The sequence below is a fragment of the Drosophila rhopaloa genome, unplaced genomic scaffold, assembly GCF_018152115.1.
Source record: "Drosophila rhopaloa isolate 14029-0021.01 unplaced genomic scaffold, ASM1815211v1 contig_150, whole genome shotgun sequence".
Classification (NCBI taxonomy): domain Eukaryota; kingdom Metazoa; phylum Arthropoda; class Insecta; order Diptera; family Drosophilidae; genus Drosophila; species Drosophila rhopaloa.
This window is the reverse complement of record NW_025335029.1, coordinates 920,997-948,968: the sequence shown is the minus strand read 5'-3', so window position 1 is coordinate 948,968 and position 27,972 is coordinate 920,997. Positions and strand designations below refer to the sequence as shown.

The 27,972-nt window shown below is 39.2% G+C and overlaps 5 protein-coding genes across 7 annotated transcripts; 2 read left to right on the top strand and 3 right to left on the bottom strand.

Annotated features, from left to right (window-relative positions):
• Positions 1-123: 123 nt before the first annotated feature.
• LOC108043105 (carboxypeptidase B) lies at positions 124-6,241 on the bottom strand. The gene is made up of 5 exons (XM_017121655.2): positions 5,612-6,241; positions 2,036-2,711; positions 1,229-1,339; positions 994-1,148; positions 124-517 (listed from the first exon to the last, which is right to left on the bottom strand). Exons 1-5 carry the CDS (start codon positions 5,707-5,709, stop codon positions 226-228), a joined length of 1,332 nt encoding a protein of 443 aa, XP_016977144.1. The 5' UTR covers positions 5,710-6,241; the 3' UTR covers positions 124-225.
• A 4,324-nt stretch (positions 6,242-10,565) lies between these two features.
• LOC108043112 (carboxypeptidase B) lies at positions 10,566-12,664 on the top strand. The gene is made up of 2 exons (XM_017121667.2): positions 10,566-11,187; positions 11,573-12,664. Exons 1-2 carry the CDS (start codon positions 10,654-10,656, stop codon positions 12,548-12,550), a joined length of 1,512 nt encoding a protein of 503 aa, XP_016977156.1. The 5' UTR covers positions 10,566-10,653; the 3' UTR covers positions 12,551-12,664.
• Positions 12,566-16,865, bottom strand: LOC108043111 (nuclear valosin-containing protein-like). Of its 2 annotated transcripts, none has more exons than XM_017121665.2 (9): positions 16,704-16,865; positions 16,395-16,518; positions 15,583-15,909; positions 15,472-15,522; positions 15,083-15,420; positions 13,730-15,013; positions 13,338-13,670; positions 13,041-13,265; positions 12,566-12,977 (listed from the first exon to the last, which is right to left on the bottom strand). In XM_017121665.2, exons 1-9 carry the CDS (start codon positions 16,758-16,760, stop codon positions 12,906-12,908), a joined length of 2,811 nt encoding a protein of 936 aa, XP_016977154.1. In that variant the 5' UTR covers positions 16,761-16,865; the 3' UTR covers positions 12,566-12,905. The 2 variants fall into 2 exon arrangements, with proteins under 2 accessions (XP_016977154.1, XP_016977155.1); XM_017121666.2 differs by having other exon boundaries at positions 15,472-15,519.
• A 716-nt stretch (positions 16,866-17,581) lies between these two features.
• LOC108043113 (sphingomyelin synthase-related 1) lies at positions 17,582-22,227 on the top strand. Its single transcript, XM_017121669.2, has 4 exons — positions 17,582-18,443; positions 20,536-21,039; positions 21,099-21,265; positions 21,625-22,227. Exons 1-4 carry the CDS (start codon positions 17,864-17,866, stop codon positions 22,147-22,149), a joined length of 1,776 nt encoding a protein of 591 aa, XP_016977158.2. The 5' UTR covers positions 17,582-17,863; the 3' UTR covers positions 22,150-22,227.
• A 764-nt stretch (positions 22,228-22,991) lies between these two features.
• LOC108043101 (akirin) lies at positions 22,992-27,692 on the bottom strand. Of its 2 annotated transcripts, none has more exons than XM_044456691.1 (4): positions 27,340-27,692; positions 25,209-25,568; positions 24,177-24,533; positions 22,992-24,120 (listed from the first exon to the last, which is right to left on the bottom strand). In XM_044456691.1, exons 2-4 carry the CDS (start codon positions 25,444-25,446, stop codon positions 24,110-24,112), a joined length of 606 nt encoding a protein of 201 aa, XP_044312626.1. In that variant the 5' UTR covers positions 25,447-25,568; positions 27,340-27,692; the 3' UTR covers positions 22,992-24,109. The 2 variants fall into 2 exon arrangements, with proteins under 2 accessions (XP_044312626.1, XP_044312627.1); XM_044456692.1 differs by lacking the exon at positions 27,340-27,692 and adding an exon at positions 27,052-27,069.
• Positions 27,693-27,972: the final 280 nt, after the last annotated feature.

Sequence of the window (27,972 nt, the reverse complement as noted above, 5' to 3'; positions counted from 1 at the left end):
ACTTGTTCTTGGGTTCTTCTTTTTTTGATAAATTTTTGTTAATAAAATTGTGATTTCAATTGCGAAATGATCTTAAAATGTTTACCTTTTTGGTCCTTTTAGTTAATTAAAAAATATTCGAAATCCATATTCATCTCTTTAATGCTTAACAACGAAGTCACTAATTATTTTAAATTTAACAAACATAAATTCAATTGCTTAAACTTTTAGGAAATAGAGGAGCCTCTAGTAGAGGCTGACATGCCGAATGAACTCGATGAAGCCGGCGAATGTCTCCTTGCAGACGTGGATGATGTCATGGGCGGGCACGTGGAACTCGTCACCGGGCAGCTCGAGCGTGTAGGACAGTGGGATTCCCAGGTTGCCATAGGCGAAGTCGTCCAGGCTGCCGGATGCCTCATACAAAATCGAGGCGGAGGTGCCGGTGGTGTAGCGGGTGCCACGGTACCTGCCGATCTGGTTGGCGGCCCTCAGAGCCACTGAACGCAATGTTCCCACGGTGGGTGGCACAGTGTTTCTACACAGAGAGAAAATATTATTTAAATACAAGCCCTTTACAATTTTTTAATACGAATCAAATTAGTGAATGCTTATAAGTTTTACTCAATGTCCCACTGTAAATTATCACATTAATCCTAATTTGATCATAAAAACTTTAAAAAACATTTAAAAATTGTTTTAAATTCTTCTTCTTAAAGAGAGAATCCAAAATGTTTCAATGATTTTTGCTAGAACTAAAATTTCCAACTGTTTTACATTTTAAATAATCATTCTCATTTTGTCGAACAGTGCAAATAAAAAAGAATTAAATGGCTGCAATGGCAGAAATATTCGGGTTTAATTGCTTTTAGCAAATAATTGAAAAGTAAATTGAATTTCTTTCCGGGCCACCCGCTGGCTGGGCCTTCAGCCGCAGTCGGGGATTTTTGGACATGGAAAACATGGGAATCAGGAAGAGTGCCTGCTGGCTGCTGGTTGCCAGTCCATACTCACTTCGCGTAGCCGTAGGGATAAAAAATGAATTTGCCAAATGAGTGAACATCCAGGCTGAGTTTCACACGGTTCCGATTGAATTCCAGATATCGCACCACGGCCGAGGTCTCCGGTTCCGAATTGGGCGCCGTTCCCGAGTAAACCTCCGAGCAGAGCTGTCGTTTTGGATGAAAGGGATTCGGGGGTTACGTTGGTCAATGGCGAAGGTCAATGTCGGGGTCAACAAGTGGCTTACGTTCTGGCTGGCACCCTGATAGTTCCAGTGGTTTCCAAAGTTCCGGTTGATGTCCACGCCGGAGCAGGAATGACCCGCATAACGATGACGGTTCTTGCGCCAGAAGCGATCCTGCAAGGGATTTAATTAAAATTTTTGAATAATAACATTTAAGATAACATTTATCTAAGTAATTCTATTTTGTTTAATTTCTCAAAATGAAACAGTCTACCCATTTGTACTGAATACTTGAACACAAGTGTCTAAGAATTCTATAAATACTTTAAACATATTTAAAACACTTTTAAAATGTCACTTCCCTTTGAAATAATTTATGTGTTCCTCTTGTTTTTCGTATGAAAATTTTAAAATCATATGTATGAAAGTACTTAATGATAAATGGTCTAATGTTTTGAAATTATACATAAACATCTTTTTACGCTTTGATATTTTTCTAAAAGTAGTAATACATTTTTAATGATAACATTTATATTTCATTTATAATAATTATTTTAATTATTATTAATAAAACTTTACTTTGCCCGTCCATAAGTAAAAACAAAGTAAATTGGAACAGTATCCATTATTTTTGATGGTACAAAATAGAAGTATGGCTAAATGAATAATAAATAATTTTTCTCAAAAAGGAAACTTCCAAAATGTAGCAAATTGGAAAACGCAAAGCTTCAAAAAGCATTTTATAGTATACGAATATTATCAAAATTATGAAAACTTTTTTCGCTAATTATACAATTTACTTTACTCCTTATTAGCCTCTTTATTTGTCCCACATTGTGAAATATTTGCAAATATTTATTTCCCACTTACCGTCGTGTGGGTGTATTCGTAGCCGTCGGGATTGACGAGGGGCACTAGGAAAATCTCCACATCCTGCAGGACCCTTGTAAAGGCTCGCAGATTGCTCAGCAGTTCGTAGGCCAAATAGAGAACCGTCTGCGTGGTGATCCACTCCCTTCCGTGGGTGGCTGCCTGGATATAGGCCACTCGACGAGGTCGTACCCTGCTGTTCAGGGAAATCGAGAGGGCAGCTATATGACGACCCTCGTTGGAACGACCCAGGGATTCGTAGCGACAGTACTGCGGATATCTGGCGGCCAGTCCGCTCATGAAGCTGAGCACCTCGTGGTAACGCGGATAGTGCGAGAAGAAGCCACGGGCCTGGCGACGAGTCCTCCGACGTGGACGCTCCGCCTGCTCACAATTCTCCTGCTGGCACTCCTCGAACTCCCCATCGGAATCACCTTCGGCATAGGAACTGTTCGCCTGCAGGGCGGCCATCAACTCCATTAGAGGCTGCATCTCGTAGTTGACTCCCAAACTCGACAGACGCGCCTCGAACTGACTCTTCCGCTTGGGGCTCACTGTCAGCACGGATGAGTTTCTGGTCAGGAGCCAAAAGTCCAGCTCCGCGTCGTTCGTCTGCAGATCCACCATATACCGGAACGCATCCTCGTCACCATGTTGCACCGTGTACTTGGTGTAGCTAGAAACATAAAATATTTCATTAATCGGTCGACTAAAATGTATACTTTTCGTTGGTGAAAGGCAATATCTTTCTGGAACATAATAAATAATGTCTAATAAAATAATTTAATTTTTACAACATTACCAGGAGTTAAAACAATTTTCTTTAATCAACTCTCAATAATATGTAATATTATTAATATTATACATAAGAAAGAAACAAATCTTTTAATTTGTAAAATTTGTACGTACATTTGTTTATAAATGATTTTATACAAGGAAAAGGTATATATGGGGAATACGTATAAAAGATTTTAAATAAGGGAAGATAATAAAAGAAAATTATTGTTAAAATAATTAAATTTAAAACATTTTATGTTCCTGAAAATTTTAAGTATTGTGTTTAAAAGGACTTTTAAACTAATAGAGTTTATAATTGATTAAGTTTCTAGGAACACAACTTAAATTATATAAATTTAAATTACTTTTTTAGCCATAGTATATTTAATCAGTTTCTTGTACGCCCTTAATCCCATTATCAATAATTTAACAAGATAAAGTTTATTTGATAAACAAATCAAAAGCCATAATTTCTAGTGAGTATGTCAAGGTTGGGTAATCCATTGTTTTGAAAGATATGTGTTAATTAATTCATTGTAAAGATACGTGATGTTCAAACAAAAAAATATTTGCATCCAGTTGACAGGCATTTAATTAATCTAATGGCAAAACATGTATACACTTTTTGCTAGTTTTTATCAAGCCCATTTTTCGGAACTAAGAGTGTGATATGCTCATTAGCGGATCATAATTAACTGATACCTCGCCAGATAATAATAATCTAGCAGCGGGAAATCCCGATGATTGCTCCACATGTCTCAAACTAATTGGACAACAAATTAATTTATGGCTCGCCCTCGCCTGGCGTCAAAATGAGTTGTTGATTCATAAATTTATGCAAAGCGACTGCTGGCCGCTGCTTGTTGGCTCTTTGCCACCTCGCACGAATCGGTGGCCAATTTATCATCTCTTGAAATTCCACAACGGAAAACACACACAAGATACAAGAAATAATGAAGCAACAAGTCTTAAGTCCCTGCATATTTATCTCGTCTGCATTATGGGATTGTGGGTGGCAGGGGGCATATGATATGGTATTATATGGCAGACAAAAGCTAATCACGTGAGACAGACAACGGCATGCGATGATAATTTAATAAGACACCCAGCTGTTGGCCAAAATAAAATAGCCAGCGGGGCTCGTTTTTCATCTTTAAGATGAATAAGTTTGTTTTCGAAATTTTCTCTAAGCATTTTTAAACAAATCAGAGCCTATTGTCCAAATCGAAATTCGACCTTGTGTTTACTGATATCACTCTGCATGTTTAGCTTTATATTTTTGAACTTGAAAATGGTTATGTGATGAAACTGCTGGCTTGCGTTGATCGGAAGGAAGCTTTTAAATTGGACACGGAATTCCAGACAGTGGGTCTGAAATTCTGCCCTCGAACTGAAATTCTGCCCCCTACAACCACAAAGCCCTCATCCATCACTCATACGCCACATGGACCCGTGACAGGCGGGGGGAGTGGCATGTTTGGCAAACATTTCGCACTGCGATCGCTTGGCAATTACAAATTGTGCAAATTATCAACGGAATTGTTAAATGTACAATTGTTGGCCATTGACCAAACGACAAAACGTTTAGCATCGCTTATTATGACGACTTCTAATCACGGCCAATGACCATGGAATCGTCGTGCCGTATAGGAAATATATTAAAGTAAATTAAAACCTCTGTTTATTTAAGTTAAGACTTCAAAGATGACGTAGAATTTATTTTATATAACTTAGAGACCATGCAATGATTTCATCATAGTAAAAATAGTTCTATCTTAACTCAGAAAATTATTATATCAATTTGAGTGCACGTAGAAAAAAAATTAAAATGAGCCATTGTTTTCTTAAGTATTTCTAAGGTAAATACTTTTCTTTAAATAAGTTTTCAGACTTCAAAATTCTTTACATTTTCTCTATTTTAAAAAATTTTAGCTTAAACATCTATTTTATGATAAATTCTACGAATATTTGAAATATGATATATATTTTAAACAACAGAAAGAAATAGAATTTCAAGTAAATGTTGTTTTTTTTAAAAAAAGGTTAACAAAAATATTTCAAATAGTTTTTATTTAGTTTTTACACAATTTTGGTTTATTTGAAAAAAAAAAATATTCATAAGCTTTTAGCAAACACAGTTTGATATTGTGTCATTTAAATTGCTAAATTATACACAATTTATGAACTGCCAAATAGGAACATTTTATAAAATTTAACAGATTTAATTTTGTTATGCATTATTTTAACAAGATCTCATCGCTAATTATGAGAACTATTAATAGATTCGATATTAATATGTATATTATGATTCCCAACCTGTTTTTAGCTTAGTAACCCAGGCATTTTATTTCCAAAGATATTTTTATTAAACTCAAACGCAGCAAAATGCTGCGATTTCTTCAGGAGACTGTGGATTGGTTCTGCCAATACTATAGCTATTTTTGGCTGGCCTCCATAATGGCCATTCCGTACCTATCCTACCGATCCAAACAGGGCGACTTCAATCTGTTGGACGGCTTTATAATGTACGCAGCTGTATTTATTGGCGCCTATGGATTGATTCAGGACGAAATACGTGGTCGTCCTCGGTAAACTAACTGCTAAATTGGCCCTGATCATGACAGAGATGCGAAAACCCGTTTATCAGCTAGAAACACTTAGCCATAAACCGAAAAAAATTCAATTAATGACTTGCCCTAAAGAAGAGACTCTTGATTGATGGGTATTACGTATTACTTTTTTGCTACTTTTCGGTAACGTTGTAAATTATAATTAATGCGGGCAACCGCTGATGATTACCCTTCGTAGCCGGCCAAGTTGTTTCCGAGGCCGAAACCCGCCAATCCGACGAGGCAGAAAGTCAAGCTCCACACGATTCCCTGCCACATTTTTGCCATATATATACAAGCACTGAGCACTGGGATGCTTCCACGATCTTTGGCTAATTATGTATTAAAATATGCAGTTGCATGGACAAGCACACGTTTTTGTATATTTTTTATGCACTTTTGTTTGGCTGTTTGTTTTATTGTTTGCACGCTGCACTTGTGGCGATTAGGCAAGAGTTTTCGAGTGCTTTTAGTTGCAGCAATTAGCTGGTCAGACTTGGTTTTGAGTTTGAGTTTGGGTTTGGGAAAATATTATAAATCACAGCTCAGCGGACGCGATCCGTGCGTTCCATCTCCGGTCCGGCGGAAGACTGACGGGCGGTTTGTAAAGCGGCCGAGAAAGAAGACGAGATGTTGGCCAAAAAGCAGAGACCAAAAAATGGTCTCGGATCCGAGTCGATTGTTTAGAAAAGTGAGTGTCAAGGTCGGGCCTTGCGACCAGTTTTTGAGTTCCGAAATAAAAAAGCGGCAAACGCGTCACGAGATAAGATTGGGGCACGCGTCGCGTCTATATAAATATGTCGTATAAGAACTTCTTGTTATTTTTGCATAATTTATTCACCGGTTCGATTCCCTTTAATTTGAACTTTTTCTTTTCTTTAATTGATTGGCTCGGAGTTCTTTAAAATCGAAAACTTGTTTTCTATAATTTGATCACTTTTCTGTCGCACTAACAATTTGTTCTCGCTGGCTTATTTGTGGATTTTGCATCCGCGTATGGCGGTCCGTGAATCGATTCTGAAGCCGTTGCTTGTTTATTTTCTGGTTTTTATAGAGGAACTCGTATGCTCGCGTCTTCCTAATGTCATGATGATGAGTGTTCTGTTGCGGTTCGATTTGAAAGTTCAAGATGTGCTCGTGTCTTATCCAGATGGGCCATACTTTTGGAGCACTGAACTTTCGATTTTTGGCCAAAGACAGGCAAGGTCACGGGCCCAAAATAGCCGGAAGCAATAAGTTGGGATTTGGTAAGCTTCGGTTCATTACAGTTACCATACCGTCTAAATACGCATTTATTGAGTTCATTAATTCGTCAAGAGATCATCATTGTGGTCGCCGCCAGAAGCCAGGTCACTCAACGTCCAAACTCATCACCATCTGATATATTTATTTGATCGCTTGACTTTGCTTTCGGCTCGGTTCGGTTCGGTTCGCTTTTGTGTGTAATTATAACACTTGGCCAAAGCTTTGGGCACTTCCGCCTGCAGTTTTTCGATTGGGAGTTCGGCAGACGAACAAATGAGCCGCCTCTCGCATATTTCCGGTGGTGTTGGTGTTGATCCAACGCAGAACTAGTTTGTCCGAAATAATTTACATTTAAAATTTGTGCGACCACTGGTGGCTTAATGACTCCTCCTCTGCTTAATGCCACTTCTCTAGTCGAGTTCTAAATCATTTCAGTATATTTATTAGTCAGGTCCAGGCACCGCCATCATCAGTAACTCAAAGGGCATTCAACTTCTCCATCAAATTAATTCACTATCTCTGCTCTGCGATCGCATTAACTTAAAGTCTTATTCACATTCGTATAAGGAGAGATCTATTTGGTTTTTGGATTGTTCGGCTCAAGGCATGGTTTTGTTATTGTCACGATTTCTGCGGGATTATTTGCATCTGAAAACCCTGCGTCTGGCCTTAACCATGAACATGAAATCTTAAATCTCGTCTATGGGAACGGAACTGCGGATTGCACAGAAATAAATTTTGAAGATCGATACGATGATTTTTAAATCAACATAGCAATTGATCTAAAAAGTTTCAGTGATATATTATTGCGAGATATAAACCAGATTGTATATAAATTGATTGTATTATTAGAAACACCTTATATTCCATTAATACATAGTTGTAGATCTTCAAAGAATTAGGAACATAACCTGCTTATTATCAAATAGATATTTGGTAGATGTTTAAGTCAAAACATATTCCGTTTTAAATAAATATTTTGATTTTAATTTTTTGGGACCGAATTCCCCTCTAGTTATGATAAACTTTTTATTCTAACTTTGAACTGAAAGTTTTTTGAAGGTTGACCAACAAAAATAATATAATTATATTAGCTCGACCAGAGAAAATCTCATTTTTAAATAAACTTAACATATTTGTAGCTGTGTATATGATTTCTTAATAGAGTGTTTATTGGCTTGTGGAGTGGTGGATCTTGTTGCGCTCGCACAGTAATCAAAATAATCAGAATATTGCCTAACAAACTATGCCAAATTGCACAAAGTTAAATTGCCCTGCCACATGACAAAAAGCCAGATTGTTGGGGCAGGTCCAGGCAAAAACTTTCCCAGCAAATCCCAATTCGTTTGTGCATAATTGTTTGGAATTTCGTTAATTCGTAAACAGTTTTATGCTACATTACATTTCGTCATCGGAATTCGAACGAAAGACAGGAGACAGCCGTCAGGCGGGGAAAAAAGCCCCAGAATTCAACAAAGTTTGGCCCTTTATATTTGCCAACATGCTAATGACATAATGCATACTTGAAACGGGCTTCCCCTTTAACTTTTACCCCTAAAGAGGAACGACCAGCCGACTGACTTACTGACTGGGAACGGCTTCACTTGCTCCCTTCATCCATTTTGTAGGGAACTTTGCGTGTTCAAGCCTTGTAACACTAAAAAAAGCAAGGAAATGTTTTTTAAAGGTTTCTCAAATAGCAGACTTGAGGATATCCTAATTTTAGAAGGAGAGGTTTATTTATTTTAAGCTTAAAAAAATGCAATAAATAACATGTATATAACTTTGAATTGTTGAGAAATAAAAAAAAGTATCATCAAATTAATTAGGTATTTAAACTTTTGGGACAATTTAATTAATTAAATAATTCGGAATATTATTCCAAAACTATTTTTAATATACGAAATTTTTTTATGGTTTTTATACATTTTAAAAAATAACTAACAAACTAAGTCCGAAAACTACGAAAATAGTAAAACTCTAGTTGAGAATACCAACTTTTTTAGTAAAAGAGTACACCACTGAGAAAGGAGTAACAATGTATTATGTAGACATAGCTAGACGTAAATATATGGCAGTCACTGTGTCAGGAAGTTGACTAAAAGACCGTTAAATGAAAATCAACACGAACATGGTTCCTGTATAAATCAACTGGTTGCGTTGCTCCGCTATATGCCATACATATTTATACCAATTTATATGGATTCGGTTAAGGATACGGCTCTACAGTTGTATGAATTTATGTATGTGGCTCTACACCGACCTGCCGCGCACTTTTGACTTTTGCGTTGACATGACATTTGCCAGGCCATAAGAAATATATTACACTAGGCAACAAGTAGGCGGAAAAGTTAAAAGATATGTATTTTTATGGGCATCATAAGGCGGAACATTTGTTTGGTCAGTTGAAATGCACATCATAGACAAATCAAAGCGATAAAATTGAGTAGTAAATAATAAAGTGATCAACTCGTAAACTAAAATAAGCTTAAATTAATTGCAATGAGACCCCTTATTTTATAATCGCTATGATGATTAAGTACGTTTCCAGCAATTATTCTTTGCACATTTCCTAAAAATCTCAATGTGAAGAAAAAATATTTTATAAAGGAATCTAAGAAAATAATATTTTTATCAATCATTATTTATAATATATTATATATCCGAAAATCCTCTCTTAATATGGGTACATATGGAAATAAACTATCTTATTATACATTTATCTGATTTTTTCCGTATGCTTAACTTAATGTAGCAAAGTGTAATCAGGAAGCCCAGATCCACAAATGAACTTCGCTGTAAAACGCTTAACCGGAGAAGGACTAAAACTGCTCCTCCTCCAGGTCCTTGCTCGTTTCCCAGGCTGCACGCCAGCTCCGAGAGTTCCTGTTTATTTGCATTGGAAGGTGCCTTCTGCGCTTTTGGACGCCCACGCCGTTGCTCCTTTTCCCGCAGCTCCTGCTCCTGATTTTGCTTCTGCTCCACGCCCACCAGTCAAGCTACCCCGTCCTCCTGTCTGACATTTAGCATATTTGCGTTTTGTGGCAGCTGCAGCCGGGCTGGGGATTCCGAGCCGGAATCCAAATCCAATTCCGCATTACATGCTACCGTGCCCAACTTATTAAACGTTGTCGCTGTCCCATTTACCCACTGCGAAATCCACACTCAAAACAAAATTTATAAATTAACTATAACAATATGCGATAAATTCAAATTGTAATCTCGGATTTGTTTAAGCTTTAACTATTATTGATTATTATTATTTTTTTGTTTTGTTCAACACGCCACACAAGGATGGACCTTTTCGTGTATTGTCAAATTATTTTTAAAGATCCCAAAAAAAGTGGGTATCGTGTGAAATTGATTAATAACAACAGATTATTTGACTTTAGTTATATTGAATGACTGAATTTAAATGAAGTATTAAAGAAGTAGGAAGATTTAATTAAGAAATACAATTTTTTTATTTTGCTTCTATTTTCAAATACAATTTATAGTTTCAACTCAAAAATCTCTTGAGTATATTGTTTCCATAAGAAAAGAGACCTATTTCTTTTTTAAGGAACTGTTCCAAATATTATTAATAATATATCTTAAAATTGAATTCTAATTAAGTTCGAATTATTTGAAGTGCATCAACAGGAACAAATGGAGGGAAGTTGGACTTTCCGCGGGAGTACGATTGTTGCCATTCAGGGGTACAAAACCCCGGCGGCGGCTGTTTAAGGCCCGCACAATGGAAGACAAACCCAAGCAGGGCACACGGGTCGCTTTGCTCGTGGTCGAGCGGCTTCACCTGAACATCAAGTGCCAGGTGAGAATCCCACCCAGCAGGCTAGTAAACTTCCGCACAGGTGTCAGATCCAACAGCAATCTCAGTTTCCATTCGAATTCCATCCACACGATAGGCAAATCCCTAAAATTCTGTAGTGATATATTGTTTTTTTCTTTTTTTTCCCCTTTTAAAAATCATTTGTTTGGTTTACGATGGCCGCCAAATCCAAACGTAATACTCAGACGGCTAACGAACGGAACCGGGATACACCCATTACGCCGCTGCGCCGATTGGTAATACCGCGCCCGGACATCCTCCACTCCTATCTGGAGTATAAGCAAGTTAACCAGTATCTGGAGTATCTGGCCCAGAGGTATCCCCACTTTGTGCACATGTATACGCTGGGCCAAACGCACGAGAAGCGTGAAATTCGAGCTTTGGAGATAAACTGGATGAACTCGGAAAACTCAGAATTATCCTCGCAGATGCGTGAGCATTCGCCACCGCCTTTTGTTGCCCAAGGACGATTCAAAGCTCCGGTGGTCCACACGGGCGAACACTGCCGGAAGACGGTCTTCATCGAGGCGGGAACCCATGCCCGCGAGTGGATCAGCATCTCCACGGCCCTCAATTGCATCTACCAGCTGACGGAGCGCTACACCAGGAATATAGAGGTCCTGCGAAAGCTGCGCTTCATCATTGTGCCGTTGGTCAACCCCGATGGATACGAATACTCCCGCACCAAGGTAATCTTAAAAAGCAACTGGCTACGATAGAGTGCACATCCATTACCAATCTGCTTTTAATTCTATATTATATTTAATGAGTAGTAAACTTGTTCTTTTTTTAAATCTAATAAATTTGGAGCTTTTACAAGAACGGCAATTGCGAAAAAATGTTAAAATTTATAATTTTCTTCAATAATTATTAAAGGTCCTGGCATTGCTTTGGAACCGCATTGAACACCAATTTTAGCCTAGCACGCAAATACTCTAAATTATACCCATCTAGTAGATCTTCGTTCTGATATTGTGGCTGTAAACGATACAGCGACAAATTTAAAAACAAATTAAATATGAAGAACTAAATTAAGGGTTACAAACAAAAACTAATCCACTTAATCATCTGCAGAATGTTAATTGGCGCAAGAACAGACGACCTCACAAATCTAGCAAATTTGTGGGCACCGACTGCAACCGGAACTACGACATCTTCTGGAACAGCGGACCCAGTAAGATAAACCGGAATACGTATAAGGGAGAACGTGCCTTTTCCGAACCGGAGACGCGGGCCATAAGGAATATACTGGACCGGATGAGTTCCAACCTGCTGTTCTTCCTGTCGCTGCACTCTTACGGCCAAAGCATTATGTACCCGTGGGGCTACTGCCGTGAGACTCCGCTCTACTGGCGGGAGTTGAGCTCCCTGGCCAATTCCGGAAAGAGTGCCATTAAATCTTACAACGGTCGGGAGTACCGGACGGGGAGCATCAGCTGTCTGACCAAGCGCACCATAGCCGGATCAGTTGTGGACTACGTGTACGGAGTGCTAAGGGTGCCAATGGCTTTGGTGATGGAGTTGCCTTCGCGAGAACTAGGCTTCCAACCGCCCGTTGAGATGGTCAGTCAAATCGGTCACGAGAGCTGGTATGGCATCCGGGAGATGTGCAAGCGCTCCTATGACCTGCGACTCCAGATCAAGCGAGAGAATGAGCCGCCATTGCCCCGCCCGGCTCACTACGAGTCACCACAGCCTAGTAATGAAGCCATGACAACCGAAACTCCGACTCCTGAGGAGTCGGCGGCTGGAGGCGATTGTCCCAAGACCTTGCCCAAAAAGAAAAAGCGGGTGAAGGCCTCGGTCCTGGCGCAACACGAAGCCATCCTCCGCCTTCATAAAGGTTCCAAGGCAAATGGACCACAGGTCCTGCCAGAGGGACTCCAAGCCCTGCCCGCTGGTCTGTTTCCCAGGCAATTGGCCCCAAAATATCCACCAATGAAGCGATCCGGCCTTAGTCGTGATGGTCGAGGCGGAGGCGATGGGGTGATCCTTACCAGCCGTGGCAAGCCTCCCATCTCATCAACCATGCCGCTGGGAGTGTTCCTTTAAACTAAAAGTTGTCCGTTTGTGATTATAAGTTTACATTTAAAATTAATGTATTTTAAATTAAATGTGTAAGCCCATTAGCAGGGAGCATTTCCAATAAACTGCTAGTTTAATTTATCCCACAGATTTGTCAGTTTTAAAAAGTTTGTAAATTTCATTCAATTTTGTAAGTTTCGGAAATATTTGCGCTTTCTACACATTTTACATGGTAGGCTTACGATGGCAAAGAAATGATTTGGTTTCTGGGCAAAATTACATTTGTATTGTAAATCATACGTGAATTCTCGCAAAACACAATCTTTTTGATTCGCGAGTGTGCTTATCGACTAATACAACAAATCCATTATTGTTGAGAGCGTTACTTATCATCGAAGGTGGGTACCCTAGGCGCAGCGTATTTTAGGCGCAGTTTGTCGTATACCTTTCGATCCTGTAAAGTAAATAATTTCAAAATTATCATGTGTAAAAGAGACATATTAAAAACGTTTATTACCTGTTCGTTAACTGAGGGTCGCAACTGCTGCAAAGCCTCTTTGAAATGCTGGCTACGAACGCACAGATTGTCAAGTTTCGTTTCGCCTTCGTTTAGGGATTGACGCAGGGAGAACATCGAGGCCTGCTTAACCAGTCCTGCCAAATCTGCACCAGTATAGCCTTCAGTTTGGGCAGCAATCTCATCCAGATCTACATCATCAGCCAACACAGGACGCTTTCCGTTCTAAAAAAAAAAGGAAAAATAACCATTACTAATATATAATTACTGATTTGAAGCAGACGTCAATCTTTCTACCTTTGTGGTGGCCTTAAGAATTTCTGCACGCTCGCCTTGCTCCGGAAGACCCACGTACAAAATGGTGTCTAAGCGACCCGGTCGCAGGATGGCGGGATCTATAATGTCCGGTCTGTTAGTCGCCGCCAGGATGTATACACCCTTGCGCTCCTCCACACCATCCATTTCGGTAAGGAGCTGATTGACTATACGGGTTCCGGAATTGTTGCCATCGCCACCATCCGATCGCTTCGGACACAGTGAGTCGAACTCGTCGAAGAAGATGACGCAAGGGGCAGAGTTACGGGCACGTTGAAAACAAGCCCGCACAGCACGCTCGCTCTCGCCAACATACTGAAAAATAACCCTATAGTTAGTAAAGAAAGCATAAAACACAATCCCAATTAACTCACCATATTCATTAGTTCTGGACCTTTTACTGATATAAAATTAATGCCAGCTTCATTGGCAATAGCCTTGGCAAGGAGAGTTTTGCCGCAACCGGGCGGACCGCACAGCAGAACCCCAGAGGGAGCATTCAACCCAAGACGTTCAAGCATCTCCGGATACTTAACTGGTGCGAGGACAGCCAGCTTAAGCTCATCGCGAATGTTTTGCAGGGCTCCAATGTCGTCCCAAGTGGTGTCCGGAACTGTGACAAAGCCCTCGCGCTTGGCCGAAGGCTGCATGACCTTAATGGCGTCCACGAAATCGATGAGAGTGAGGCAGAAGTTCGGGTCGGCGAACTCCTCGGGCGGATTGTCCAAAAAGTTGGTCAACTCGGCCAGAGTAGGCTCGTAGTATTCGTCGTTCGAAGAGTCCGCTTCCTGTTCTACAGGTTTTTCCGTCGTTTCGACGACCTCTTCATCCACCTCCATGGCGGCTACCTTTGGCTTCTCAGGTGATTTGCCGTTGGTCGTTTTCTTAGGAGTTTCAGTTTTGGGTTTCTCGCCTTCGGATGGCGCATTATCGGTTGATTCCTTGTCCCCATCCTCCTTTGTGTCTGACTCCTCTTTCTTTTCAGCTTCCTTTTCACCTTCCTTTTCAGTTTCCTTTTCAGCTTTTGGATCAACCTCCGATTCTTTTTCAGCCTTGTCACCAGGCTCCTCACTGGGCTCATCGTCATCCAAAGTGACTGTAGTCATATTCTTTTCGCTGGCAGCATGCAGCTCACGGAACTTTTTCATGGACCTACGCTTAACAGCGACGGCTGCTGCCCGACAGACGAGAGCCATCAGATCGGCACCCACATATCCAGGTGTTAGCTCTGCAATCTTATCATAATTAAGCTTGGGATCAATTGACAAACCCTCGCACTGAATGCGCAAGATCTCACGTCGCTCCTTGCGTGAGGGTATATGTATGGCAATTTCGTGATCAAAGCGACCGATGCGACGTAGACCCGGATCCAGAACATCGGGACGCGTGGTAGCCCCAATGACCACTACGGACTGGCCAAACTCGTTGGCCTTTAGGTTATCCAAGCTGCTGATCAGCTGCGACACAATACGACGCTCCATATCCTTGGCAGCCCACTGACGATTGCCACCGATGGCGTCAATCTCGTCGATGAACAGCACGCAGGGCGAGAAGCCCATGGCCTGCTCGAAGACCTCTCGAATGCGTTCCTCCGACTCACCAGAGATGCCGCCAATTAGCTCGGTGGCCGGAATTTCCAGCAACGGCATCTTCAGTTGCTGTAGGGATATAAAAAAAATTTGTCATGAACAAAGCAACATAATTTTTGTAAAAAAAAAATAACATACCCCACTTATGGCACGGGCTAGAAAGGTTTTGCCACATCCTGGCGGACCGTGCAGCAATAGACCCCTTGAGGGCAGTAGACCCAATTGAAAATAGAACTCCGGCGACTTAATGTGGATTAGCATCTCACATAGCTCCTTCAGGGTGCTATCCATGCCCCCAATATCCCTGAAACTCTCGGTGGTATGTTGCACCTCCAGCTCCTTCTTGTATTTCCGCGGGCGGTCCCGATTTGCGTTCGCCTGCAGCTGCTGGTACAATCCGGCCGCATTGCGAGGATCCTTTCGTTGACCGGCGTCCTCAGAGTGGTTTTTACCTCTGGGTCCCATACCTATATGATCTGGATAGAGTTTTTAGTAATTTTCAATGAGTTATGCATACAATTACTCACATTTGTTGGATGATTCTGGACCAGAGCCTGGAATAGTATTCGGTTTAGCTGCTAATAGAGACAAGAATTATATAACTATAATAAAACCCAACTTTAATCGCCGTAACTCACATTTCTTTGGAACCGCCGTGGTCTCTGGCAGATCGTCCATCAGCCGTTTCAAGGCGTTGGGCTGAATTATCGGAGGAACAGGAGCTTGACCGTCTCCGTTGGTGGTGTTGGTATTGGAGTCATCGTCATTTTCGTCTCCACTTGATATATCGATGGGTTCGCTGATTGGCTTGGCAGCCAGTGGTTTCCTTGGTGCGTTATACAGGCTGTTCATCATGTTATTCATTACACTGTTGGTGGGTGGTGCCTCCAATTCCTCGCTGATGCACTCGTCGTCCGAGCTGCTTACCTTGTCTAAGTTGTAGCTATCCGAGATGATGGAAAATGCTAAAGCGGAATTTATATTTTAATGAGATATGTTACATGGATTCACACCGAAAGGTTCATTGATTGGCCCTGAACAGAAGGTCCGTTTTTATATTAATTAGGTTAGATTTTAAAAAGCCGACTGAAACTTATTATTTATTCTCGATCGAATTTGACTATACCGTACAGCTGGTATAAAAACAGCATCTCTTAAAAAAAATCAATTTAATCAAAATAAAATTACTGTGGTATAACGGTTTAAAAGAATCTCAATATTTTAGAAAATTATCAAAGTTATGGCATACTTATCAATGGCTTAAGGAAAGACGACTTAAAAAGAAAACTAGAACATTCTATAAACATAAAAACAAGGTCACTGTTAGAAAAATTCCACTTTATCAAGTAATATAAAAAAAGGTCTTGTTTTTTCCTAACCTGTATATAACACAGGATTTAATACGTAAACCTAATAGGGGTTTCCAAACCCGACAGTGTCCATTGTTTACCTTGGTGCACCAACTGCCTGAATGGACCGAATTTGCGACGCGAGTATTCCGGATACTTTTGCATCAACTCCCGGGTCATCTGCTTTACATCCAGATAGGTTTCACCAATGTGCTCTTCGAGGTACTGGAATCAAAATCAAAACGACAATTATCACGATGCTGGCAGCCTGCGACTTAACCTTGTTTTTTCCTTGCCCAAATTCGCCGCCCTTGCGAAGGGTTTTTTTTTGTTTTTTCATGGGAATTTGCCGGCTTTCGGGCAGCTGGCAGAAGCAAGTTTGGTAGGAAAAACTACGTATTTGCACTCACCTTCTTTACTCGGATCGTTATCAGATGGTCGTGCAGCAGCGGCTTGGTTTTCTTCATATTATTCGAGGATTAAATCAGTATAGACATTCGCTCGGGAACTATAAATTCACTTAGCCTCTCGCAAACTGCAAGCGACGCTGTCGCCTCGATATGTTCGCTTCGCGAAACGTTTCCACTCCTCGCTTTTTCGATTGCGACTCGAATTAATCGAAAATGATTAATAGTTGCCTCTCGAGATTTTAGAAATGATTTCGGATACTTTGATAATTAGAGCCATCTGCTACTTTATACATAAAACAACTTTAAGCTTAATATATTTTATTTTTTTAAATTTTCCACTACGTTTTTTGCTGTAGCTGCAGAAAAGCATTTGAAATTTAAAAAAAATATATTTCCTTTTGTCTGCTTACACAAATTTGGCTTAATCTCTAGCAAAATAAATAGGTATAAATTGAATTGCACTCAAACTTTCCTGACTTGATCTTCCCCCATTTAAGCAGTATTAAAAAGGCATTGCTTATAATTTAATTTATTTAAAGATATTTTTAATATAAAAGTACTGTTTACCATTTTCTCTGTTTCTTAATTCAATTATAGCAGAGAAAGAGTCTTGTTTTCAGAAAAAATAATTAAACCGTTAATCAGTTAACTAAATTTATTTATCTAAACATTTGTAATTTTTAACTTTATTTAATAAAAATAGACTTTTGATCTTAGTTATTTTCGAAAATCATTAAATTTTAAGTTTAAACAAATAGTCAGTGTGAACATTGCTATTAATCCGCTCCAAATGTATCGAGCGTGCCCGCCCGCTTTCAATACATCGGCGATAACCCAAAATCAGCTGTTCGCAGTTGTTATCTCGCTCCCGCCCGCTGCAACACCGCTCGCTCTGCTCTGCTCTCACTCTCTCACGGAACAATCTGAGTAGTCGCTGGATTTTACAAGTAACCAAATTAAATGTGCTTTTACATCAACAAACGCTGGACGCGCAATTAGAGAGGTGTTAATTATGCGTCGCAGCAGCAGCCAGCAGTGAAATAATGATGCACTCCATCTGAGTTTGGCAGCACAGTTGTTGGATTGAATATATCGCAAAATCGGTAAAAATAAAATCGTCAGAAGAAGAACATCGAACCGAACGGAAAAAAGAAAGCGCGATGTGCGACGGTGAAATTGGCGATCCGGTGACTCAGCCACGTTCAGAAGGCGGTGGATTGTCGTCAGAGCCCCGAGCCCAGTTCCTCGATCCGGCTGAGAAGCACCTGACCAATGGATCATCCGATCCGGAGCCTGTAGATCCCCTTTTGGTGGCCCAGTGGTCAGTGGAGGATGTGACCAACTGGGCCAGCTATACAGAGAAACTCTCGAAGGTTCTTCTAGACTGCCTGCGCCAGGAGGCCATCGATGGCGAGGTCCTTCTCTCCCTCACAGAGGAAGATGTCAGGGATATGCGCTATCGCCTAGGCTACAAACTCACCTTTGGGGAGCTCAAGAAGTTCTGGGTAGCAGTCCTTAAACTACAACTCCTGGTCAAAAACAGCTCCGCGGAATCCGTAATGCTAGGCATCGGAAACTCGGTTTACATGCCACTGGTAACCACCGGTGGACCACCCTCTACATCCACGTGCCCCTGCCCGCAGCCCGAGTGCCCCAGCTATGTGTCTGATTGCGATACCTATTTGCGCATGGGCGGACGCTATGTTCCGCCGGAATACTTCAAGACCGCCATGAGCTTAGGTGAGTCCACATATCCCACACCTGCCCCCCTTCAATTACGAAGGTCAATTGTTCATTGATTGTTTCTCTGGGCTTATCGGTCGTGTGCCAATTGTCGAGAGCTTTTCGCTATAAAACGCAATTCATCAGCCATAAACTTGCTCGCGATAACCGAGAAATAAGAGGTTTCCCCATGGAAATGCCTTTCATACATAGGATGATTAATAGCATATACATATGCAATCTATCAGATTTTTATGTTTGTATGTACAGCTGAAGTTTTATATAGCTGATTAGCAGCTTTCAATGATTTTATTCAACGTCACTCTTTAAATATAGTTTATAAACTTGAGATAAAAATAATACAATACCAGATGTTTGCATTTTCTGTAGCCTCTTTAAAGGCAATGTGTTTCTGTTTATAATATTTTATATATTCCAGATCTAATTCATGGTCATTAGGACTTTATGTAAACGTCGTATTGCAGGTTAATTAGCTTTTTTCTTAATTAGAATTCTTTAGTACCAGCAAAAATAAACTCTCAAATTAATTATATAGTTTGTGAAGGTTCATTTGGCTGTTTCCAACCAATCCAATCACTTCCTAAGTGATAACCCAAAAATAATAAGTTCCTCCAAAAGTTCAATGTCGCGCACGCTATAAATACCTGATTAAATAAATCAGTATAATTCAAGAATAGTTTCTAATTATTTTTTCGTTTTGGTTCAGAATTTCTCCCAATACTTTTCTATTGACAAACCAGAAATAAAAAGCTTTCTCTTCGAGTTCAATGGTTCACAACCCATATGCTATTCCTAAATACGTCACTCTAGCTTTAGTTATAGTTTTTGGGCGTTCGTGACGCCTTAATATTATTTATTTTGAGCATTTTGGAGGTTACGTGTGGGGACGCCGCTCGCATTTATTTATGTACTCATGGAGGGGTAATTCGCCCCTCGTTCTGGCCTGGCTTTTTGTTTTCATTATTTGTGCGAACTTGTGTGGCTTTTGTGTAACTTTGCGTGCATTAAATTTCAAATTCCGATTTGTTTATGATACCCTTCAAACGGCTGACTTACTTTACGGGGAAATCTGCAACAGTTTAGCGGCAAACGAAAGCATAAACACAGTTGTCAATCGTATTTCCACTTTTATTAACCAAGTATAACTTTCGATTAAGTACTTGAGTACCTAATTCTTGCTTTTAGTTGTTTGTTTAAAAATGAAGAACCTTTTTCATTAAAAAACTGAGTCTTCAAACAATGTTTTCCATAAGGGAATTATATTAAATACTAAAATGAGCGAAGCCTAAACATAACAATGGACTTATCTAGGATAATTTCGTATCAGCGCCATTATTTTTCGATAATGCATATTGATTACAGGCTGTGTTTGTTTTCCTTTGTCATGGCCATTTTAATAGATAAGTCTTAATTTTGGCTGATAAAGCCACTCATAGATTATTCCTCGCTTAGGTTGTGAATATTAACTTTTATCGCTTTTGAAATGGGGCCAAATTAGTCAAAAATTAAAATATAAATGCTGATTATATTGGTCATAAAGGGATGAGCTTTATATACTGTAATTTTATTACAAACAGAGATGATTATCAGCGAATCGCAAAGTGTACATATTTGTGCCCAGTTCTCTCGCTTTAGTCATCTTCAAAATGTTTGTAAAGTGGGAACTATTTTTTTTTAATAATTCTTTGTCCATTTAATATTATATATTGGGCTATGCTTACTGAAAATATTACATTCATTAAGAGGACTACATCAATCTATACATTTATAACTTAAGCATCAGCTGCAAAACATGAATATTTAAATATTTATTTTATTTATAATACAATATTTATATATTTTTAATTTGTATGTGTGAAGTTAGGCATGTGTATATTTGATTTCGACAAAGATTACTCATTTCGTTATTTAATAACCTTTGAAGATAAAAATACAATTTCATCGAGATTTAAAAATTAGTTAGTTAATTAGTTCTTGAACTATAAAAGAAATTCTTGATTTCACACATATTTTTTCCATGTGCAGGTGTAATAAGTTAGTCACAGTTTCGATCCGCATAGTAACAAAGTTTTTTCTTACCACTTAACAGGCTACTCATTTGTGGTCACCTGGATAACTTCGCTAACGATGGTTATCGTTCACGAGCGGGTTCCGGACATGAAGCGCTATCCTCCGCTGCCGGACATCTTCCTGGACAACGTGCCGCACATTCCGTGGGCCTTCAACATGTGCGAAATAACCGGCTCGCTGCTGTTCACCATTTGGGTAATTGTGCTGATATTCCACAAGTACCGATTAGTTCTCCTGAGGCGATTCTTCGCATTGGCCGGTACGGTTTTCCTGCTGCGCTGCGTAACCATGCTGATCACCTCGCTAAGCGTCCCTGGAACGCATTTGCAGTGCAGCCAAAAGGACTTTGCCATCGATGATCCAAACGTGGACATGGTGGGAGCGTTGATCATCCGGATGACGCGGGCGTATCGCATCTGGAGCGGCTTGGGGATGTCCATTCAAGGCGTCCGCACCTGTGGAGATTACATGTTCAGTGGTCACACGGTGGCCTTGACCCTGCTGAACTTCTTTATTACGGAGTGTGAGTTTAGGGTTTTTTTCATGATTCCTACAGCCTTCTGACCTATTTTGATCCTGCAGACACTCCGCGGAATCTGTACTTCCTGCACACGCTTACCTGGCTACTCAACATGTTCGGCATCTTCTTTATCCTGGCTGCCCACGAGCACTACTCCATCGATGTGTTTGTGGCCTTCTATATCACCTCCCGCCTTTTTCTGTACTATCATACTTTGGCAAATAACAGGGTAAGTAGTTGAATGAAATTAAACTAAATTATTATTGGCCTAGGTTTTAGAACACTTGATCGGAATTAGAGATCTTTTCTCTATTCACCAGTTAAGGATTCTGCTTGCTGATTATTTTGTAATTTGTAAAACCGATCTTACATTTCTATTTATTATCGAGATACCATATTATAGAGTTTATCAGTTAATGCATTTGCTTGCGAAAATCTTTTAAATTCTGAAAGTTTCTTTCATATTTAAATTGTCCATTAATATGCCCTATAATTTATTTGCCAATCAAAACGAAATCTTGGTAACCACATTTGAAAAGAAAAAATAACCTTATAAAGATACCAACTTATTGATTCCCTTTTTCACAGGCCCTCATGCAAAGCGACTCCAAGAGGACGCGTGTTTGGTTTCCCATGTTCAGCTACTTTGAGAGCAGCGTCGATGGTATGGTGCCCAATGAATATGACACACTGGGTTCCCTTATCGATGGAATTTTTGATCAGATCCTTAAGGCCAAGGATCAACTGTCCGTTACAGTAAAGCGCTGCTGGGTGGATACCCGGCTGTCCGACAACTCAACGGATCGTATCTTTGGCTCCGATTCGGATCAATGTCTGCACAATGGAACGGTTACATCCGCCTTCTTCAGTCCTCACCAGTCGGTGGTTGGAGGATTGAGTCACCACAGCAGTAAGACGCATTTGAATAGTGCTCAATCCACGGCTGCCACGTCATCTATTGCTTCTACGTCTGGTTCTCCGCCGGCGAACAGCTTGCAGCCACACAAGAAGACCTTCAAGGACGCCAGTGTGGACCCATTCTCTAGAATGACGTTTGTTGCGACCCAGGAACCATCCAAGAATACGCCGCTGAAGGAAAAGAAGCAGCTCTGATTCCCACAGCCATTCGCTCTTCCAAATATGTTTATCGATGCTGTTCTTCGAAAAGCAAACATGCAGAAATCAACCATACCGACTGATATTTTTATTTCGAAATTTCCATTTTACCCTCTCCTTTTACAGCTGTTTCTCCTTGTATTATTGTTTGAATTCTACCATTCGTAGTGCCTTCCGGGTCGTATTCCCCCATCTAAACAACGTTGTGTCCCACAGAGCCCTTCCTTAGTTTTTATGTGGAATTTTAAAATAGAAGTTTTCTTAGCCGGGAGACGCTCCGCCACGGCTGCTATTTGATAATGATGATAAGATAACCCTCCTCATTCCGTTCAATTGAGTTTTGAACTAAATGTATTTATTATTGAAGACTTTTAATGCATTATTATGTAATTGTAAGAATGTGAAACAAGCGTATTTTTAGTTAATTAGTGATAAGTTTGGAAAGTTTCTGTTGAACGCACAAAAATCAATAAATCAAAATGAATATTCTCAAAATCTGGAGAAACCACTGAAAAGATTTTTTTATTCATAAATGGAAAGTTTGGCAGCTAATTTATTTTAATCCGGTTTATCAGGTATTTTTGTTTAAACTTTTTTTCCGCATCTGAAAAAAGAAACCCATTCTTAAATTGTCTATTAATCTTAACAAAATTTAGCAATTATCTTTGTTCAAAGCTTACTTTTACCATCAGCTTACTTTTAGATCAACCTGAACCAATTACGCTTTATTAAGAAATTTTGGGTGGGTTATAAATAATAATGGAAATTACAAACGGATGAAAATTAAAAATCATTTCACAAACAGAATTAAAAGCTTTAAAATGAAAAGACCAGCGGGCTTACAATTCATCATTTTATTTTTGTTTGTTTTAATATAAAAATGGCATTTCTTTACTAATTTTAAGTTTAAATTACTAATATAAAGTATGTATGATTGCGGTAATTGAAAAATATATATATATCATATATTCTTGTATATATTCTTCAAGATGTGAAAAACATATTTGTAATGAACATGAAACGTCTTCTGTCAAGCGTATATTATTTGAAAGCGTTCAATTTGACTTAATGAATAACTTTTTTTGTTTGTTTTTTTTATTTCGGTATTCATTTTTCGTATTTTATAAAGCAAATCGAAACTTTTCAGTTATTTTGTGTGTTTACATTACTTTGCCATAATTCGCATCAAAGGAAGAAACAATTAACAAACGATACTTGAGAAAATAGATTAAGTCAAGCGTTCGTTTCTCGCCTTAGTACAACTAATATGCAAAAATAAACTATGAAAAGTGTTCTTCATGAGTAGTGAGTTTTCTTTGTTGATTTAATGTTCGCTCCCTTCGCACAGGGCATTCCCCTCATAAATTACTATTTCAAAAAACAATATAGTTTGATACGTTTTACATCATATCTTATATGCTACATGTACCTATCATTATATTTACCAATTCTGTCGGTCTGCTATGTACGAAGCTACGTTTGAGGTTTCATTGAATCGTTCTCTCTACGAATGCACCATATGTCTGCAGTGGCTGTGTGCTTATAGTTCTTCATATCAGATATTTGTCATTTTATTTAGAATTTTCGTTATGTGAAAAACATAAATTTAACAAGATTTGTTGGTTTCTTTCTTTTGTTTGTTTCTGCTTGCTGTTAAATAATTCATCCCTTTGCTGCTAACCGATACAATATATATGTAAGTCTAGGCATAAACTATAACTGATTTCTTCGCGTGTATTTCAAAATATATTAAACACGATGTATGTAGTTTCTTTTTTTTTGTGTTTTTTTTTTTAGTTTTATGTTGGTTTGTTTTGCATTTGCTTTAGTTTCCTTATTTGTTGTTTGTTTTTAGTTTAAATGAGGGCTGTTGTTGTCGCGGTAGATCTACCGTCACATAAGATCGTAGTGCAATTATTAATTTCTGTTTTTCGAGGCTTGAGCTCCCCACACAGCCTTACGACAGGTCTAAAAAGATAAGATAATAAGCATATATCTCCAAGAGCATATAGATTTAAACTCACAGCTAGGCGCTGCCTCGTAGCGACGTTGTATCTGATCGTATGTGAACTTCACGAAGGCATCGTACTGCTCGGCTAGCTTGGTGGTCAGAACGGACTCGTAGCGCTCCTTAAGCTGGTTCTCCCGCTCCTTGATCATGCTCTCGCAGATGAGCTGCACCTGCTTGAACGTGAACAGGGCCTTCTCGCCGTGGCGCATCAGGTTCGGTGGGCTGTCCGGGCGGCGCGGACTCTCCGGCCCCATCTCCGATCCGCTCGACTCCGAGTCCTGCATACGCTCCAAGGCCGACGAGGTGATCGGCAGCTGCTTGCGCTTGTGCAGTCTCTTGATTTCGTTGCACAAGTTCTCGGCCATTTTGTCTGCAATAAAAAAAAAAATATTTAAAGTTTCTGTGCTAGAGTCCCGGAAAGGATAACCTAAACGGATAAGTCCTTTGTTTTACTATTTGGAAGGCTAAAACAAATATTATTCGTTAATCATTGAAGGGGTTATAGGATGGTTATTGAAGGGGAGTATAAAACAATATAATATCAAAGGTATTACTTCTTAGAAATTGTATTAATAAGTTTATAAGCAAACCTCATTTGCAAATAAAATTGTGTCGTTAGGCAAATTAAGCTGTGTAATCCGAAAATTATTATTTATACAAATAGGCAAAACATGAAATATTGTATTAAGTAAGCCCTTAATTACAAGTTAAACGTAACAGTGCTTTTTCAAACAAATTTTATATAACGACAAGGCTTAAAAATTCTTCTAAAAGAAAATCATGTAGGAGAGAAAAATATGACCAAATATTATATAAATAAAATACGATTATAAGCAAGTGATTACTGATTTTACAGAATATTTAGATTTTTAACACTGACAAAAGTATAATATTCAAAATGCTAAAAAACGTACACAGATCAAATTTTTTTATCTCAACCAATTTTATATTGCAAAAAGCAGGCATATTAACGTAGTATATGTATTGCAAAGGAAAGGATTGCCTACAGGTAACCACAAAAGTAACCAAATCGAGAATCTCTTACCCGGTGACATTTTAGCAAGCGAGGCCTCGCTGAACGGACTTGGCTCAGTGTTGTCCTTGGCGAATCGGTTGCTGGGCGTGTGGGGCAGGCCCGCCGAGGTGCTGGGACCGTCGCGGGACGGAGACGATGGGTTGGCGGTGCTGCCGGCCTGGCCAAAAGGATTGCAGCGCCGGCGCTTCGGCGGACGCTGGTTCATCGACTCCCAGTCCAAAGCGCGTTTCAGGGTTGCACAGGCCATCGCTATGATTGAGGTTCTCCTTCTCGGGGCTCTTTTGACAGATAGAGGGCTACCTTGATTGTGGGTAGCTGATGATTATTGCCTCGGATGCTGGATGCTGCAAATGGTTGATGTAGCGTCGGCTGCAATGGACGAACAAACAATGAATGAGTAAAGTGAAGTGAACACCTTGCTGACAGAAAAAAGGCCACAAACTTGTTTTAAGGAAAAACAGGATTCACAGGCGTGTTACTCACGCACACGCAGCCAATAAAAGAAAATGGTGCACCGATTTATGGCTTGACAGTGCTGTCAATTTGGCCTTTTCTGTTAAACGCTTCCTTATCTTATCTTTTTTGCCCGTGATTTTCGAAATAATATAAAGGGGTAAGATAACTCGTTTTTTCAATGGTTCAAATACAGGGGCTTCATTTTAAAGATACTATGAAAATGCAAGGACTTGGTAAAAATAATGGGAAGTCAGATTTCTGTTTTTAATAAAAAGTTATACTATCTTAAAAGTAGACTTGATAAACAATACGAAAAAATAAGACATCAGGTTAGCTAGAAGCCCGTTCGTTTTGAAACGTGTTCCCAAAACAAAGAAAAACGAGCATAAATTAAGTCTTAAAATGCAGCTAAAAATCCTATTCAGCTATAATTACGGCCAGCCGATCTCTTTTCCAAGAAAACAATTTATAAAATTAAAACGTCAGTAAACGGCTATTAAGATACTAAGTTCGCCTAACTTTAATGACTCTGATGACGTTTAAGACAAGATATTCATGGCAAAAGAGAAGTGAAAAAATGTATGCGAACAAAAAATGGAAGTTACTGTACTGTTCTCATTTTCGCATTCGTCACTAACAATCTAAAATTCGTTAAATTCTTAAATAAGAAATTTTTGTGTCATTAACTGTTGTAAATAAAATTTTATTACTTTGGTTGGTAATAAAATAATACTTTTTCTGAAATTATTTTCTTGGATATAAACTCTATTTTAAAAAACTCGCGTTTGCTATATTTCGTTTAGTAAATTGGTTATATTAATTTGATTTAAGTCTAATGACGAAAATTCTAAGAAACATTTAATTGGTATTAAAATATTTTAATCCTTAAAATGAATTACTCTTCCTAATGCATTTTACTACCTCATTTGTGCCCTAGCGTTTTTTTGGCTAGCACCAACAACTCCGATGCCCTGCAAGCAGCTGCTTGAAAAGGGCGATACCGAATCGGAACCCGATTCCCACTCCGAATCCATTGAAACTTCGAACAGAAGGAAAAACAACCAAAGAAACAAAGTGGCGCAGCGCAATTAAATAAAAACCACCACGACAAAGACAACAGTAAATGCATAGCAATGCAGGACCACTAAAGGAGCAGAGAAAAGTGTAAATTGTAACCTAATAGCAGAACAACCACCTTTAAAAAGGAAACTACGCAGGATAATAAGCGTGTTCTTCTCTCTCTACTTCTTCTTCCTCCTCTTTCCACTCCTCTCCTTCTTCGCTGCAGCGGCAGCTGTACCAGCTGTTTTTCACACTAACACACGCACAATTCCATTTTGATTAACCGCAACACGAGTGTGTGTGAGATTACTGCTCTCTAAAAAATAATTTATACCTTTTTTTTAAATTGATGAATACGTTTTTGGTGTTTAACGTTTTACTCATTTAGTGAAATACCAGAGATTAGTTTAAAAAAAAATGCTAAACGAAACCGAAATGACAGCAGCTATTGCGATCAGACTAGTTGTCTCGCTCTCGCAGCACACAGGCACACGCAAGCACGCACACCGTTGTGAGTTGGAATGTTGATTTCATGAAATTTTAAAAATGGTCGAAACGCATATCATTATCAGCTTTCCAGAAGAAAAAATGCTTTACACACTTTTCACACCATCGCACTTACGTTTTGTTTAATTTTGGGTTATTTCCGCTCGCTTTTCGCTTTCTGCACCACTTCACACGCGCTTTATTTACTTTTTTATTGTGCCACTACTCCGCTGGCACATACGCACGCACATTCACGTACCAAACTCCAGTTAAGGTGGTTAATCTATATTTTTGGGTAGAAATAAGTATTGCTATTGCTTGCTGGTTGTTTGAGCAGTATTTCAAAGGCCACTAAAATGCACTGTCGGTAGGTGTTTGTCGTCTTCGACTCGCTTGCTGTTTAATTTACAAATTTTCGTCTCGGTTCTTGGCAAAAATGGACGACGATGCGTGCGTGACGACGTGAACAGTGTGACCGCAGCTGGAGCGTTTTAATAAACCACGCTGCTTACGAAAATATACCTACAAATACTTTTTAATCGTAAAGAAAATATACTACAAATCTACCGTTAAAATACCACTAAAAATATAATTTAATGATTTTAGTATTAGTATTTAAATAATTTAAGTTATCTATTTCAATTTAACAAAATGTTTTTAATATTAATAATATTTAATATTATGTTTCTAGTTACCGGTAACTTAATTTTAGATAAGACCTTGAATTTGGTTAACAATTTTCTTGTACGCAAAAAAGCGCTGAAAAACA